We start from the raw sequence: 16,596 nt of genomic DNA on the forward strand, positions 1-16,596 counted from the left end.
TCTCTTCCTGCCTTCAAGGACTTGCCATTGTGCATCATTTGTACCCTGAATATTGTTTTTGTTTTTTTTTGTCTTGTCTTCTAAATTTAGGACAGAAAGGCAGTTACTAAGAAATGAGATAAATTAGGACTGTTGGGATGGTTCATACCTGTAATCTCAGCACTTTGAGCAGCTAAGGCAGGTGGATTGCTTGAGCCCAGGAGTTTGAGACCAGCCTGGGTAACATGGCAAAACTCCATCTCTACAAAAAATACAAAAAATTAGCTGGGTGCAGTGGCATGTGCCTGTAGTCCCAGCTACTCTGGTGGCTGAGGTGGGAGAATTGCTTAAGCCCAGGAGGTAGAGGTTATAGTGAGCTGAGATCACACCACTATACTCCAGCCTGGGTGACAGAGTGAGACCCTATCTAAAAAAAAAAAAAAAAAACGAGGGGAGGGGAGAAATTGAACAAGTTGGTTTGAGATTTGACCCCATAAAGTTGTCAACATTTGCCTAGTTGTAGTAAAATAGAGTGCCGTTTTGTACTTGTTGAGAACATGGTGCTTTTTTCTCCCTCCAAATCTTAGTGCATGATCCATAAAGGTTACTGGGTTATTTTTCAACTTCTTTATTTATTTATTTATTTTTTTGAGATAGTCTCACTTTGTTACTCAGGCTGGAGTGCAGTGGCATGATCTTGGCTCACTGCAACCTCCACTTCCCAGGTTCAAGTGATTCTCTAGCCTCAGCCTCCTGAGTAGCTGGGATTATAGGTATGTGCCATCGCATCTGGCTAATTTTTGTATTTTTACTAGAGACTGGGTTTCACCACGTTGGCCAGGCTGGTCTCAAATTCCTGACCCCAGGTGATCTGCCTCCCTCATGCTCCCAAAGTGCTGGGATTACAGGCATGAGCCACCATGCCCAGCTTGTTTTTCAACTTCTTAAAGGAGAAATTTAAGTTAAAATTTTAGGCAGTTACTCTAAATGAACTGAGTTTATACATTTGTCACAAGAAAATTACTATTTTTAGGCCAGGCACGGTGGCTCACCCTTGTAATCCTAGCACTTTGGGAGGCCAAGGTGGGAAGATCACCTGAGGTTAGGAGTTCAAGACCAACCTGGCCAACATGGTAAAACCCTGTCTCTACTGAAAATACAAAATTAACCAGGTGTGGTGGTGCATACCTGTAATCCCAGCTACTTGGGAGGCTAAGGCACAAGAATTGCTTGAACCTGGGAAGTGGAGGTTGCAATGAGCAGAGATGGTGCCACTGCACTCCAGCCTGGGCGACAGAATGAGACTGTCTGAACAAAAAAAAAAAAAAAAGAAAAAGAAAAACTATTTTTAGTTGAATACTAGCTTGTAATTGTAGTTATTGTAGTTATAGTACTTGTAAGTTGCTGTGGTTTTGAATGTTGCTCTCAAGACTGTTGTTAGTTACCCACTGGGTTTTAATTGCAAGGAAATTTCAGAGAATGTGGAAAAGTTTTGGTTAAGGCTGGAAAATATCTATTTTTGCTTTCCTCAAAATTGGCTTCAGTGACTGCTTAATGACAGCAGAATACTTTGAAAATATGCTCTTTAAAGTCTAGCATTATTAAAATGCTATAATAACATATATAAGTGATAGTTGCTTTTTTGTTGCTGAAACTGGTAAGAGGAAAGCATCATTAGCAAAATCCAGAAAAATATAGTATAAAAAATTGGTAAATAGAGAATCTACAAAAATGGAATGTAGATGAGAAAGTGAGGCACGTGTATATAGGTTTGGCATCTTTATATTCATTTGAATTCTTTGTTTCCTTGGACTTTGCAGGTAAGGTTGTTTTTTCTTTTTGACAAACGGTGTAATTGTTATCATTTAAATTTTTAAAAAAATTTTTTGTAGAGGCCAGGTGCTGTGGCTCATGTCTGTAACTCCAGCACTTTGGGAGGCAGAAGTGAGGGGATTGCTTGAGGCCAGGAGTTTGAGACCATTCTGGGCTACATAGTGAGACTGCATCTCTATAAAAAATTTTAAAAAATTAGCTGGGTGTGGTGGCACATTCCTGTAGTCCCAGATACTCAGGAGGCTGAGGTGGGAGGATCGCTTGAACCTAGGAGGTTGAGGTTGCAGTGAACGGTGATTGTGCTACTGCACTTCACTCTGAGTGAAAGAGCAAGACCCTTTTTCAGTCCATCAGTAATAAAATACAACAAAAAAATAAAATTTTTTTGTAGAGACAAGGTCTTGCTATGTGCCCAGACTGGTCTTGAACTCCTGGCCTTAAGCAGTTCTTCCAACGTGGCCTCCCAAAGCACTAGGATTATAGGCAGGAGCTACCATGCCGGCTAAATTATTTTTTTAAATGTCTTTTGTATATATCTATAATTTCCAAAGAGTTTCTCATTTATTTATTCTTTTGAGATACAGTCCCACACTGCTGCCTGGGCTGGAGTGCAGTGTTATGATCATGGCTTACTGCAGCCTCAATCTCCCAGGCTCAGGCAATCCTTCTGCCTCAGCCTTCTAAGTAGCTGGAACCACAGGCATACACTAACACACCCAGCTAATTTTTAAAAAATTATTCATAGATTTAACAGCACCTGGAAAAAAACACACTGCAAAATGAAGAAGAAAAAAAAGTTATTCATATAGAGTCTCCCTATGTTGCCCAGGCTGGTCTCAAACTCCTGGTCTCAAGCGATCCTTCCTCCTTGGCTTCACGTGATCCTCCTTCCTTGGCCTCACGCAGCATTGGGATTACAGGCATCAACAATCACGTAAAGTTACACCAGAGCCAACACCCATTTTAATGAAATATAAAGCTTGTAAAATTGAGCTCTCCCATGTCAAGAAACAAACTGTATGTGTTCTAATTTCTGAATTACTAACTGGGCTTCTAAATGTATATGTTCATACAGGAGAGCATTACAGAGCCCTCTGTATATTGTTGGTGTTTCACTGAGCATTTGCCATTGTTTAGTACTGTTTGTCTCTGCATTTATTCAATATTACCATATGCTATAATCACTAGACCAGAGTAGAGCATCCGGCAAGCAGAGAGTTCCAAGTAGGAGCCAAAATAAACAGTGGGAAATGAAGCTGCTATAAAATTTTGTGGACAGTTGTTGCAAAATGCTTTTCAAAAAGTGTATATAGTAAGTGGGAAAGTAGGTCACACTTCATTTTTTATAAAGTCCTTTATCCAACTTTCAGAAGTTTTTGTATACTTAATGATTAAAGTAGGCATTTATAAATGGTGTAGAAATAATTTGAAAATGAGTTTAAAGAGTTAAACAATTTTGTACTTAATTCTATTTTTTGTAAATGATGGGAGTTTTTTGTTTTTGTTTTTGTTTTTTTGAGACAGTTTCGCTCTGTCGCCCAGACTGGAGTACAGTGGTGCAATCTCGGCTCACTGCAACCTCTGCCTCCTGGGTTCAAGCGATTCTCCTGCCTCAGCCTCACGAGTAGCTGGAACTACAAGTGCGTGCCACCATGCTGGCTGATTTTTGTATTTTTAGTAGAGATGGCTTTCACCATATTGGCCAGGCTGGTCTTGAACTCCTGACCTCATGAACTGCTCTCCTCAGCCTCCCAAAGTGCTGGGATTACAGGCGTGAGCCACCGTGCTTGGCCCAATGGGAGTTTAAAAAAAAAAAAACTTTAATAACATATACTTTTGATCATTTCTTTTTCTTCTTCTTTTCTTTCTTTAAAAAAAAAGAAGTTTAATAGAGATGAGGTCTATATTGCCTAGGCTGGTCTTGAACTTCTGGACTCAAGCCATCTTCCTGCGTCAGCCTCCCAAAGTGCTAGGATTACAGGCGTGATCCACTGTACCCAGCCTGGTCATTTCTTCTAATGGAAGGTCTTGTATGACTGAGAGAGACATGGATATATTAGGGTTTTGTTTATTTTCATCAAACTTTATTCCCAATTTTAGTCAGCAAATAAACTAGAGTTTTCTTTTTTTTGAGACGGAGTTTCGCTCTTGTTACCCAGACTGGAGTGCAATGGCGCAATCTCGGCTCACCGCAACCTCCGCCTCCCGGGTTTAAGCAATTCTCCTGCCTCAGCCTCCCAAGTAGCTGGGACTACAGGCACGCGCCACCATGCCCAGCTAATTTTTTTTGTATTTTTAGTAGAGACGGGGTTTCACCTTGTTGACCAGAATGGTCTCGATTTCTTGACCTCGTGATCCACCCACCTCAGCCTCCCAAAGTGCTGGGATTATAGGCGTGAGCCACTGCACCCGGCCTCTAGAGTTTCTTTTCATTTACTGACTACTTCACTGTTAACTTACTATTTAGTAAGCAAGAACAAATTTAACCAACAATTTCAGGAATGAGAAAAGGAGCAAAGAATATATATTGCCTCTGTAATCCAAAAACAGAAAACTCATTGTAATCTGAGTAATTGAAAGAGTTGGATTTTGTGAAATGTGCGAATGAAACACTCTTTAAAGAGGAGGTTGAGAGTGTGGGCTGCCTCAAATCTTAACATTGAAGTTAAAGATAACATTTAATTTATGACATATTTATTGTATACCTATATAAAGTGAAAACTCCATTGAAGGAGTCTTAAGAATTTGGGATGAGATGGTTGTTGTAACTGAGCAATAAGTATAGTTATCTTGGTGTCTTAATATTTGAGAGTAAAAGCATTTTTAAAATTGATTGTGTAGTTCTTTTGATTTAATAAAAAGGAACTTATAAGTTGATGTGGAAGAAGAAGCTTTTCTTTTTTTTTTCTTTTTTCGTTTTTTGAGACAAAGTCTCACTCTGTCACCCAGGCTGGAGGGCAGAGGCGCAATCACAGCTTACTGTAACCTCAGATTCCCAGACTGAGATAGTCCTTTTGCATCAGCCCTGAGTAGCTAGGACTACGGGCATGAATCACCATACCCAGCTAATTTTTTGTTGAGACAGCGTCTCGCTATGTTTCCCAGGCTGGTCTTGAACTCCTAGCTTCAAGTGATCTTCCTGCCTCAGTCTCCCAAAGTGCTGGGATTAAACCCTCTTGGTTGGTTTTTCTTTCAAAACCATTAAAGTGAACACACACACACACACATTATGACATAAAAATGCTTCCAGATTATGTAAGTACCTTTATGATGGAAAGGAGGTAATTGATGTCCTTTATCCCTATTAGGTGTCAGGCTTTATAGTGGTCAGTTTATATACATTATTTCATTTAATTATAACCACAAACTTAGAGGTTTCTGTGTTCCCAATTTACAGTTGAGACCACTCATTGCAAATATAAAGGTAGGAAATGGGCTGGGCACAGTGGCTCACGCCTGTAATCCCAGCACTTTGGGAGTCAAGGTAGGTGGATCATTTGAGGTCAGGAGTTTGAGACCAGCCTGGCCAACATGGTGAGACCCCATCTTTACTAAAAATATAAAAATTAGCCGGGTGTGGTGGTGTATGCCTATAATTCTAGCTACTCAGGAGGTTGAGGCAGGAGAATTGTTTAAACCCAGTAGACAGAGGTTGCAGTGAGCCGAGATCGCACCACTGTATTCCAGTCTGGGCAACAGAGCGAGACTCTGTCTCCAAAAAATGGCAAGGAAGATACTGATCTAGATGGAGAGACAGTAATATCTAAGATACTATTTGATTATGTGACCACTTACCAGAGTGGTCAAGAAAGCTGATTTCATGGAGGAGGTAGGACTTGTACTGTTGACTGAGAAGGGGACGAAAACAGAAGAATGAGTTTTGTATAGATAGTGACGAGTTCAATTTGGACATGTAGAGTTTAAGAAAGCAGACATTTTGATGTTAGTTAATGCCTTCGATAGTTAGATAAATTTTGGTATGATGTTGAGATATATGAACATTATAGCTATGAAGAATAAAGATATCCATTAATCAAAATGGATTATGTAAAATCTATTAAATTTTTATTTAATATACAAGCAAAACTCATTTATTGTAGAAAAAATAGAACATAGAAATTAACATAAAGGAAAAAAATGTATAGTCCCACCACTGGGTTGAATGAATTCTGATATTTTTCCTATGTGTGCTTCTTTCAGAAATATGGCTACACACACCTTTCTGCAGGAGAGCTGCTTCGTGATGAAAGGAAGAACCCAGATTCACAGTATGGTGAACTTATTGAAAAGTACATTAAAGAAGGAAAGATTGTACCAGTTGAGATAACCATCAGTTTATTAAAGAGGGTAAGGAGTGTGAATGCCAACCAGTTCAAATCAGTGAGGAAGCAAGAAATTAAATTAATCTTTTGGCCAGGCAGTTGCTCATGCCTGTAATCCTGGTACTTTTGGAAGCCAAGGCAAGAGGCCATGAATTCAAGATCAGCCCAGACAACCTAGTGAAACCCCATCTCTATAAAAAAAATTAAAAAAAAAAAAAAAAGCTAGGCATGTTGGCATATGCCTATAGTCCCAGCTGTTTGTGAGACTGAGGCAGGAGGATTGCTTGACCCCAGAAATTCAAGTCCAGCCTGGGAAACACAGTGAGACCTCTTTTCAAAAATAAATAAATAAATAAACAATAATAAAAAATAAATAAATAAATAAATCCACCTTTCATATGTATAATGAGAAATATCAAACAGTATCTTTCTTTTTTCAGACAGTATCTTACTCTGTCACCCAGGCTGGTGTGCATTGTCATGATCACAGCTCACTGTAGCCTCAACCTTCCAGGCTCAAGAATCCTCCCACCTCAGCCTCCTGAATAGCTGGGACTACAGGCACATGCTACCACACCCAGCTAATTTTTCTATTTTTTGTTGAGTCAGGGTCTCACTATGTTGCCTAAGCTAGGCTGGAACCCCTGGGCTTAAGTAATCCTCCCACCTTGGCCTCCCAAAGTGCTGGGATTACAGGAGAAAGCCACCATGCCTGGCTCAGAGTATTGAATTTATTGCCAGTGGAATGCTTGAGAATGCAGAACTGGAAACTTTGCTTTCACCTGGGAAGAAATTGGACAGTGGCAAGGACTCTCTACTTGGATTTAGGGTCAGCTATAGCTCAACTTAATATCTATTTATGTGCACTTGGTCCTTTCTTTTCAACATTCTGATGGTTATTCTCTTTTATTTCTGTTTCTTCTCTTGTTCCCTTTTCTTTTTTCTTTCTTTCTTTCTTTTTTTTTTAAATAAACCTCTTTCTTTCTTCTTTCTCTCTTTTTAAACCCACGTCTCTTTCATTGTTGATGTTCACTTAGCCTTGTTGTCTACTTTTATGGTGCATCACCATCTTCAATGTGAAATGCTAAGACTTAATAGCTTTCCAAACTATAATATGTCACATCTGAGGCCGGGCGCAGTGGCTCATGCCTGTAATCCCAGCACTTGGGGAGGCTGAGGTGCAGGGGATCACTTGAGGTCAGGAGTTTGAGACCAGTCTGGCCAACATGGTGAAACCCTGTCTCAACCAAAAAATACAAAAAATTAGCCAAGTGTGGTGGCGCATGCCTGTAATCCCATCTACTTAGGAGTCTGAGGCTGGAGAATCGCTTGAACCTGGGAGGCGGAGGTTGTGGTGAGCCGAGATTGTGCCACTGCACTCAAGACTGGGCAGCAGAGCAAGACTCTGTCTCAAAAAAAAAAAAAAGTCACATCTGTAAAACAGGTACCTTGTATTTACTAGGTGACTCTTCATTCTAGATTCCTAAGACTATAGTCATTAACAGGTATTTTCACATAGAACAGTGAGGGAAAAGAGAAAGGCAGTATTGGGAACAACAAGAAATAACTGAAGCCTGATGGGAAAGAAATAATGTAAGCATCTGGTTGGAACTAAAGACACTGGGGAATGAAAAGGGGCTCACACACACTTTCTTACCTCTTGTCTCAGAGGTTGGAGTAACCTGCTTCCATTCCAAAATAAACAAATCCTCTCCCCCTATTCACTCGCTCTAATGACCTTTCTCTGCTTTATAGCTAAGCATTATGAAAGAGCAGTCTATGTTGTTTTTACTTTTTCACTTTCTACTTTTCAACCCTTTGCAGTCAGATTCTGTTTCCATCTCCATTGTAGCTACTCTTGCAAGTTATCAGTGATAATCTCTATCAAATAAGATACGTTTACTCATTATTTTTCTTGTCGTATTTAACTCTGATCAGTCTGTTTGAAAATCATTCTCCCTTTGTTCATCATGAAAGCATTCTTTTTCTTCTCTCCCTACTGAGTGACTGCTATTTCTCAATCCTCTTTAATAGTTATTCTTCTTTTGCAAGTTTCCTAAACCATGATGCTTCTTAGGGTTTTATACTTGGTTGTCTTGTTTTATCTCTTTCTTTCTGGATGGTTTTAGCCATGCCTAAAGCTTTCACTATGCTAATGTTGCTAAAGTCTGAAGTCTAGCTCTAGAACAAAATGTTTGTTTTGAATGCGAGACATGTATGTGTGTGTGTGTGTGTGTGTGTGTGTATATATATGTGTGTGTATGTGTATATACACACATTATCTCATTTAATCATATATATATATATATATATTTTTTTTTTTGAGACAGATTTTACTCTTTTTGCCTAGCCTAGAGTGCAATAGCGCGATCTCAGCTCACCCCCACCTCCACCTCCACCTCCTGGGTTCAAGTGATTCTCTTGCCTCAGCCTTCCAAGTAGCTGGGATTACAGGCATGCGCCACCACATCCAGCTAATTTTGTATTTTTAGTAGATAAGCGGTTTCTCCATGTTGGTCAGGCTGGTCTTGAACTCCGAGCTCAGGTTATCCACCCACTTCAGCCTCCCAAAGTGCTAGGATTACAGGCATGAGCCACCATGCCCAGCCCAGACATATATTTTTAACTACTTAACTACTAGGCCTCTATCTGAATGTCTCACATGTGTCTCAAAATCAACATGTCAGAGGCTGAGTGTATTGTCTAAAATGTGATCTTCCTTTACTTCCTGTCTTGGTTAATGGTTCTACCATCTACCTAGTTACTCAAGGCAGAAATCTGAGAATCATCCTATATTCTCCTGCCTCTTCCTCACTTTCTCAAATCCATTGATTGAGCATATCTTTCCAATTATCTTTCTTTTAATCCTCTTCTGTTACTCTCTTCTCTGTCATTGCTATCACCTTAGTTCACATTCTCTTCTTCTTACCTGGACCATCAGTAGAGACTCCTTGTTAGTCTTTTTGCTTTTAATCCATCCTTGTCCCCTTCTGATTCATCCTCTTCAGTGCAGTCAGAGTGATTTTTTTCTAAAAGGCAATATGAGCCTGTTATTTTACTGCTTAAAATTCTTAAATGGCCCTGTACTGCTTCCAGAATAAAACTCAAACTCCTTGGTGTCCCATACAAAGTTCTTCATTAGTCTTACTTTTTGCTTACTTTCGAGTCATATCTCCTACCACTCTCTACACATATCCTAAGATTCAGTTGTACCAGCTTATAGATTCATCAAAGCTGTTGTGCTTTCTCATTTATACTTTCAGTTTCCACCATCTGGAGGACATTGATCCCTGTCTGCCTACACATGCCATTTCATTATTCAGGGTTCAGTTCCACTGCCACCTCTTTGGTTAAGCCTTCTCTGGCGGTTTCCTTGCAGTTTGTGCTGACTTCTTTGTTTTATTATAGCATCCTTTGCATACTTTAAGATTATAGAACTTAGCACATGTGTGTATATGTATTTGTCATGCACTCAACTGTGAGTCTCCCCAAGGACAAGAGTCATGACCTTGCTTTTCATGTTCCCTGATCACAGGCCTTGAATAAATGTATGCTGAATGAATATAATATTGATGTGCCTTCTTCACATATCTTCCACTACCATAATTGTGGTAGAAAGGCTATAGCAGAGGCCCAAAAGCATTCTGAAGTTTTGTGAATATCAAAGAAGCTAGATGCCAGGATAAAAAACCAATTCTCAGATAAAAGGATCATTGGTCCTGACAGCCATTGTTCTTGAGGAACCAGGGAAGTTTGAACATGGGGAGTACTGAATGTCAGTTTACTTTGCAATAGAGACTCCTCTAAGGTCTATCACAGTCATGCACCTGCGCTTATCATGTGGTGATTGAAGTGGCAAGGATTTGGAGATTAGAGATCTCCAGCTCCCATTTATATATTCCCACATTCTACCTAAATTCAGACTTGGGAAGAGGTGAAATGGGTCATTCTTGCTATCTTTCTGAAGGTGTTTCTTTTGTTCCCTTTGTTTTGGGGCAACCAGTGGCATTTGGGTTTAATTAGCTTCAGTTAAAAAGTATTTTTTCGACATTAATTATTAATGCTAATGGTCTTTTATATTTGTCCAAAGCTTTGTGCTGTTGAACTTGAATTATATGAATAGCCGAGTTGAGCACCTGTAGACGTAATATGCTTTCCATTACAGCAACACGACTAGGGAAGAGCAAACAGAACACAAGACAGGGTCTACAGTTGCTGGAGGAAAGATATTGGTTCATGGTTATTTTCCTTGTATTTCTGCTTTTATTGTTTATTTACAACTTTGTGAATGTGTATGTGAAAGTAATGTATACTTAACTATAGAAAATTCGAAACCACAGAAAAAAATTGTGTGTATAAAATGATGAGGTTGTGAGAGGGGCACATACCCATAACCACACCAGCTTGAGGCAATCATGTTAATACATTGATGGATTTCCTTCTCGTGTTTTTTTTATATGTATCCTCCACCCTTTACTTATGGTTTAAATAATAATAATAAAACCAACACCCATGTGTACACTACCATGCCTGGAAAATTGCATTTTGTTAATGTAGTATTGAACCTAAATCTTCTTTTCCCTTTAGGAAATGGATCAGACAATGGCTGCCAATGCTCAGAAGAATAAATTCTTGATTGATGGCTTTCCAAGAAATCAAGACAACCTTCAAGGTTGGAACAAGACCATGGATGGGAAGGCAGATGTATCTTTCGTTCTGTTTTTTGACTGTAATAATGAGGTAATGAAAATATGCATCTGCCCACATAAGCTTTAAGCAACTGTTAGTCAATTATTAGAGAAAAACAAAGAATTTTTTTTACTTATATTTACATTTTATATTGGCAGCAGTGTTTTTTGAATTGGTAGAATGGATGGACAGAACAGCACTGTCTTGCTGTTGGAGTATTAAAAGCTATTTGGCATTAGCATCCTTGTGGAGCTAAATTTTGCAATTTTGCTTTATTTTCAAAATAACAAGAATCAGTTTTGTTTTTTTAAAAAATAAGAATTGACATACATAATGATATTAATGAAGCTGAACTACTTTCTGAGGTAGACGTTACTGTCTAAGAGCATCTTGCCTTAGGTGTTGTTTACTGGAAGAGAAACAGATTTCTGAGGAGTTGGGAAGATTTCTGTTTTAAAGAAACATACAGCATAGCCTGATTTGTCTTAAGAGTGAAATGATCTTGAAAAAAGCAAACAAATGTAATTTGCTTTTTTCTTTTCTTTTCATCTTTTATTTTACAAATGTAATTTTCTTTCTGGTAGTTCTAATAATGAAGCCAAACATACCTTTGAATAACTTAATACATTTCTCAGAATCATTTAATTAAAAAGGCCTGACTCTGTTTGACAGCTGCTGTCATATAAATTTTATTAAATTAATGCCACAGCCTAAAAGACCAGGAATCTGAAGTAGTACCTTGAAAGAAGTTGGCTGTTCTTAGGTTGAATTGTAAATGTGCCTTTGGTGGAGAGACTTGCTGCAGCCTTTGTGTTGTTTTATTTTATTTTATTTTGAGACCGAGTCTCATTCTCTTGCCCAGGCTGGAGTACAGTGGTGTGATCTCGACTCACTGCAACCTCCGTCTCCCTGGTTCAATCAAGCAATTCTCCTGACTCAGCCTCCCAAGTGGCTGGGATTACAGGTGTGCGCCAGCAGGCCCAGTTAATTTTCATATTTTTAGTAGAGACAGGGTTTCACCATGTTGGCCAGGCTGGTCTCAAAGTGATCCTGACCTCAAGTGATCCACCTGCCTCAGCCTCCCAAAGGGCTGGGATTACAGGCATGAGCCACTGCGCCTGGCCTCTTGGGTTCTTTTAAAACGTGACTCTCTTCTTCCAACCCCCCAAAATATGTTTTCATTTACCCTTCAAAGTTAACTTTAGAATGTTACCACAGCTTTATAACTAAGGAATGTTTATTACAATTAACGAGGGATGCTTTATTCAAATGCAAATATGTTGACTCAAATATCTGGAAATTTATGGAATTATCAAAAAGTAAGCAAAACTGGAACAAAGTTTGAGGCATGTAATTCATACCTAATAAGTTAATAATATGTCTGAGATGAAACCATACACATACAGATCTTTTTATTGCAGTTTGAAAAAAAATACACAGGAAAAACTGAGTCATGAATGAATTCTTATTATGCTCCGTACTTATTTAACCTAGTTTATATAAATTGAACCACATGTTTAAATTTAAAAGGACTTTGCATGTTGATTAATGAATTAGACACATTGGGTTTATTGCAGAGGTGTTTTTTTTTTTCGGTTATTTCTTTAAACTCTGTTTTCTTTTTAGGTTAAAAGAATGGCAAATTCATATCTTTATTTTTTTTAATAACTTTTTATTTCTTTTTAGATCTGTATTGAACGATGTCTTGAGAGGGGAAAGAGTAGTGGTAGAAGTGATGACAACAGAGAGAGCTTGGAAAAGAGGTACTGTGCAGTTTTTACATACACCACTTCAATCCCAGACCTGCCCCGTTTGGTCCAGGAAAAAAGAAGTCACATTTAAACGTGTAAAATGGCTTAAGATGTTAAGTGAATTGGTCAGGGCAAATCCAGTGTTCTGTGAGCTATCCTATAACATACAGAAGAAAGGATGGATACCTAGAACCTTGTGATATTTTCTTCTTTTGCAGAATTCAGACCTACCTTCAGTCAACAAAGCCGATTATTGACTTATATGAAGAAATGGGGAAAGTGAAGAAAATAGATGCTTCTAAATCTGTTGATGAAGTAAGTGTTCCTAGCCTGTCTTTAAAAAAACATGTCATATAAAAATGTTATTGTTTGTTTTGGGGTAGGCAGAAGAAAAGAAATACTATCACAGATTAGTTTTTCAAGACACTGAAGTCTGGGCATGGTGGCTCATGCCTGTAATCCTAGCACAGGAGTTCGAGACCAGCCTGGGCAACATACTGAGACTCTGTCTCTTAAAAAAAGAAAAGAAAAGAAGACACTGGAGACTAAATGAATAATTAGAGTTTTTCCATTTTGAGTAAAATCTAAAATGGGATTTACAATTTCAAACTTGTTCTTCATGAGAAATGGGTGGTTTTTGAATTCCAAACTTCCTCCCAAGCACTAGAAAACTGGTATTTTAAGAAATGTGAGTTGGGGCCGGGCAGTGGCTCACACCTGTAATCCCAGCACTTTGGGAGGCCGAGGTGGGCATATCACCTGAGGTCAGGAGTTCAAGACCAGCCTGGCAAACGTGGTGAAACTCCATCTCTATTAAAAATACAAAAATTAGCTGGGTGTGGTCGTGGGAGCCTGTAATTCCAGCTACTTGGGAAGCTGAGGCAGGAGAATCGCTTGAACCCGGGAGGTGGAGGTTCAGTGAGCTGAGATCGCGCCATTGCACTCCTGCCTGGACAACAGGAGCAAAACTCCGTCTCAAAAAAAAGAAAAAAAATTGTGAGTTGGAACACATAAATGGCAAGTGATCTCACTCAAGAGCTCCAGGCTTCTTTCTTCTGCCACAGAACAAGTAGCAGCAGAAATGCAAGGTTTCCATGACTTATTACTTCTCTCCTTTTTTATAAGTCATTGATCTCTAAACTGTGGTTTGCAAGTCCAGCAAAATTTCTAGTATCTCTTAATGAACCTAATCTCCCTTTCCCCAATTCCCTGACTCTTCATCCTCTTATAGTCATGAGATAAAAGAGAAAGGCCCAGAGGAAGAAGATTCAGGGACTCTTTTTTAATCCATTGACACTTCGTATAGAGGTGAGGTAATACATGAGAAAACTGTGTTTTAGAATCAGAGCTAACAAGATAAGCCACTTCAGTTTATATTTTATCAAATTATTGGTAGGCTATCAAGAAGAATATTTTGTCCTAAAAGCACTAATTGAATTTAATATAATCACAATTTTATATGTATTATTTATATAATATTACCATCCAAAGTAAAATAGATGAAACTAAGAAGTTATGTGATTTTTAAACATGATTCATTTTGAAAATTAATGTAAATTTGATTATTTTTAATAAGAACTTAGCTGTGAGGTATTTTAACAATGATTATCATCTTTTTAAAAATTATTATCATCTTTTTCCTTTACAGGTTTTTGATGAAGTTGTGAAGATTTTTGACAAGGAAGGCTAATTCTAAACCTGAAAGCATCCTTGAAATCATGCTTGAATATTGCTTTGATAGCTGCTATCACAACCCCTTTTTAAGGCAATTTTAATCTTTCATAACTACATCTCAATTAGTGGCTGGAAAGTATATGGTTAAACAAATTTTTTATGTTTTTTTTTGGTCACAGGAATAGACAGTGAATTCAGGTTTAACTTCATCTTAGTTATGGTGCTCACTAAACAAAGAAGGGTATTAGCTAGTTTATTTTTTTTTAATTCAAAAAGAATATCCCTTTTATAGTTTGTGCCTTCTGTGAGCAAAACTTTTTAGTACGAATATATATATCCCTTTAATAATTACAACGTGTTAGGATTTAGGGATACCCACTTTCTCTTTTTCTTGCAAGTTTTAAATTTCCAACCTTAACTGAATTTGTGGACCAAATATCAAAGGAACCTTTTTGTGTATTCAGTTCTTGTACAATGTGTTTGGTAAACAAACTGAAAATGGATTCTTAGCGGTGTTTTAGTATTTATCAAATAACTGACCGTTTTCTATAGAAAGGTGAGAAAACTTAGGCTTTGTTTTACTACAACTTGTACAAAGTTGTATGACAGGGCATATTCTTTGCTTCCAAGATTTGGGTTGGGGGCACTAGGGGTTCAGAGCCTGGCAGAATTGTCAGCTTTATTCTGACATAATCTAAGGGTATGAGGCAAGGATCACATCTAATGCTTGTGTTCCTTATACTCTGTTATATACTGTTATTCATGATTCAGCTGATCTTAAAATTTCTAGCAGTGGAACCTTGAAATGCATGTGACTAGATTTATGCTAAAATGATTCAGTTAGCATTTTAGTAACACTTTAAAGTTTTTTTTTGTTTTCTAGACTTAATAAAAGGTTAGAATTAATTAGAAAAAGCAATCTAGTTAAGTTTCCCATTTGTATTTTATTTTCTCGAATACTTTTTTCATAGTTATTTGTTTAAAGAGATTTAAAAATCATTGCACTTTGGTCAGAAAAATAATAAATATATCTAATAAATGTTTGATTTCCTTCCATGCTATTTTTATTCAGTAAATTGTTGTTTTGGCATTACGCTGAAGCACTGAAAGATAAATAATTTTTAAAAGGCTATAGAGTCTAAAGGAATATTCTTTTACATCAATCCTTCCTTAAAAATCTCTGAGAAATTTGTTTTCGCCTTACTTGTTTTTCCTTCTGTCACCAATGCTAAGTGTTATCCAAGGTCCTTAATAGGAGATTTCTTAAAATCTTAAAATGTTTCTTATTTTCAGCACTTACACCATTTGGTACACAGGGTCAAATAGGGCAAATAATTTTGTCTTTGTATAATTAGATTTGATATTTAAAGTCACTGGGAATAGTGAGGACAGGTTAATGGATGTTTTTATATTTTAATAGAATCATTTATTTCTATGTGTTATGAAATTCACTTACTAATGATAAATTTTTCAACATTCTTGCCATTAGAAATCAAAATATTGCTAAGTACTGTAACATATTGGCCACCAAAGTTCGTATTGAGATTATCTTGGTTTCTTGGAAAAGATAGGAATGAGTTCTTATCCAGTGTTACAGTCCAGCCAATACAGAGGTGGTTTAATCAAACAGCTCTAGTATGATGCATAAGTAAAGACTAAGGTTTCGAGAGCATTCCTGCTCACATAAGTGAAGAAATCTGTCAGATAGCAATCTAAATATTTATACTGAGACTATGAAAGCAACCTTAAAGTTTTGAAGACTGTTGAGACTAGGTGCTTTGCTTCCTTTCATCAGATATATTTCTGTGGCATTTGAGAATAGAAACCGAGAAACATGGTAATAACTAAATTATGAGGCTTTGCTTTTTGTTTGCTTTTAAGTAGAAAAACGTGTTGGCAACATTGAGTTTTGGAGTTGATTGAGATAATCTGACTTAACTAGTTTTGTCATTCCATTTGTTAAAGATACACTCACCAAGAAGTTTCTGAGTTTTTTGAAAGACCCCAATTTAAGCCTTGATACTTTAAAAAAAAAAAAAAATTTACATTCAGTGATGTTGGATGTATATGAATTATTTAGTAAATGATCTCAATAAATTTTGTGTTGTGGCCTTTGCTATTTGTTGGCTCAGATTTCTGTTTTCTAAGCATATTGAAGATCAAGAAATATCCTGTTTAACATGTGGGTCCTCACGCTACAAAAGCAGAGTTCAGGATTGTCAATGAAAAGAGTCAAACTCTGTAAAAATATTGAAAGAGATTTATTCTGAGCCAAATATGAATGATCAGTGGCTTGTGCCACAGCCCTCAGGAGACCCTGAGAACATATATGTATGGTGGAGGGTGTG

At 37.6% G+C, this 16,596-nt stretch overlaps 1 protein-coding gene across 1 annotated transcript in view; it reads left to right on the top strand.

Moving 5' to 3' along the window:
- CMPK1 (cytidine/uridine monophosphate kinase 1) overlaps nt 1–16,369 on the top strand; it is a 38,991-nt gene extending 22,622 nt beyond the window's left edge. The window contains exons 2-6 of the mRNA XM_064372320.1: nt 6,013–6,159; nt 10,722–10,874; nt 12,510–12,586; nt 12,793–12,889; nt 14,223–16,369. Of these exons, the coding sequence (XP_064228390.1) occupies nt 6,013–6,159; nt 10,722–10,874; nt 12,510–12,586; nt 12,793–12,889; nt 14,223–14,264 (516 nt within the window). The 3' untranslated portion in view covers nt 14,265–16,369. The remainder of the gene's footprint in view (nt 1–6,012; nt 6,160–10,721; nt 10,875–12,509; nt 12,587–12,792; nt 12,890–14,222) is intronic.
- Nucleotides 16,370–16,596: the final 227 nt, after the last annotated feature.

This window comes from Aotus nancymaae, unplaced genomic scaffold (genome assembly GCF_030222135.1).
Source record: "Aotus nancymaae isolate 86718 unplaced genomic scaffold, 86718_ANA_hifiasm-v0.15.2.pri h1tg000007l, whole genome shotgun sequence".
Lineage (NCBI taxonomy): Eukaryota > Metazoa > Chordata > Mammalia > Primates > Aotidae > Aotus > Aotus nancymaae.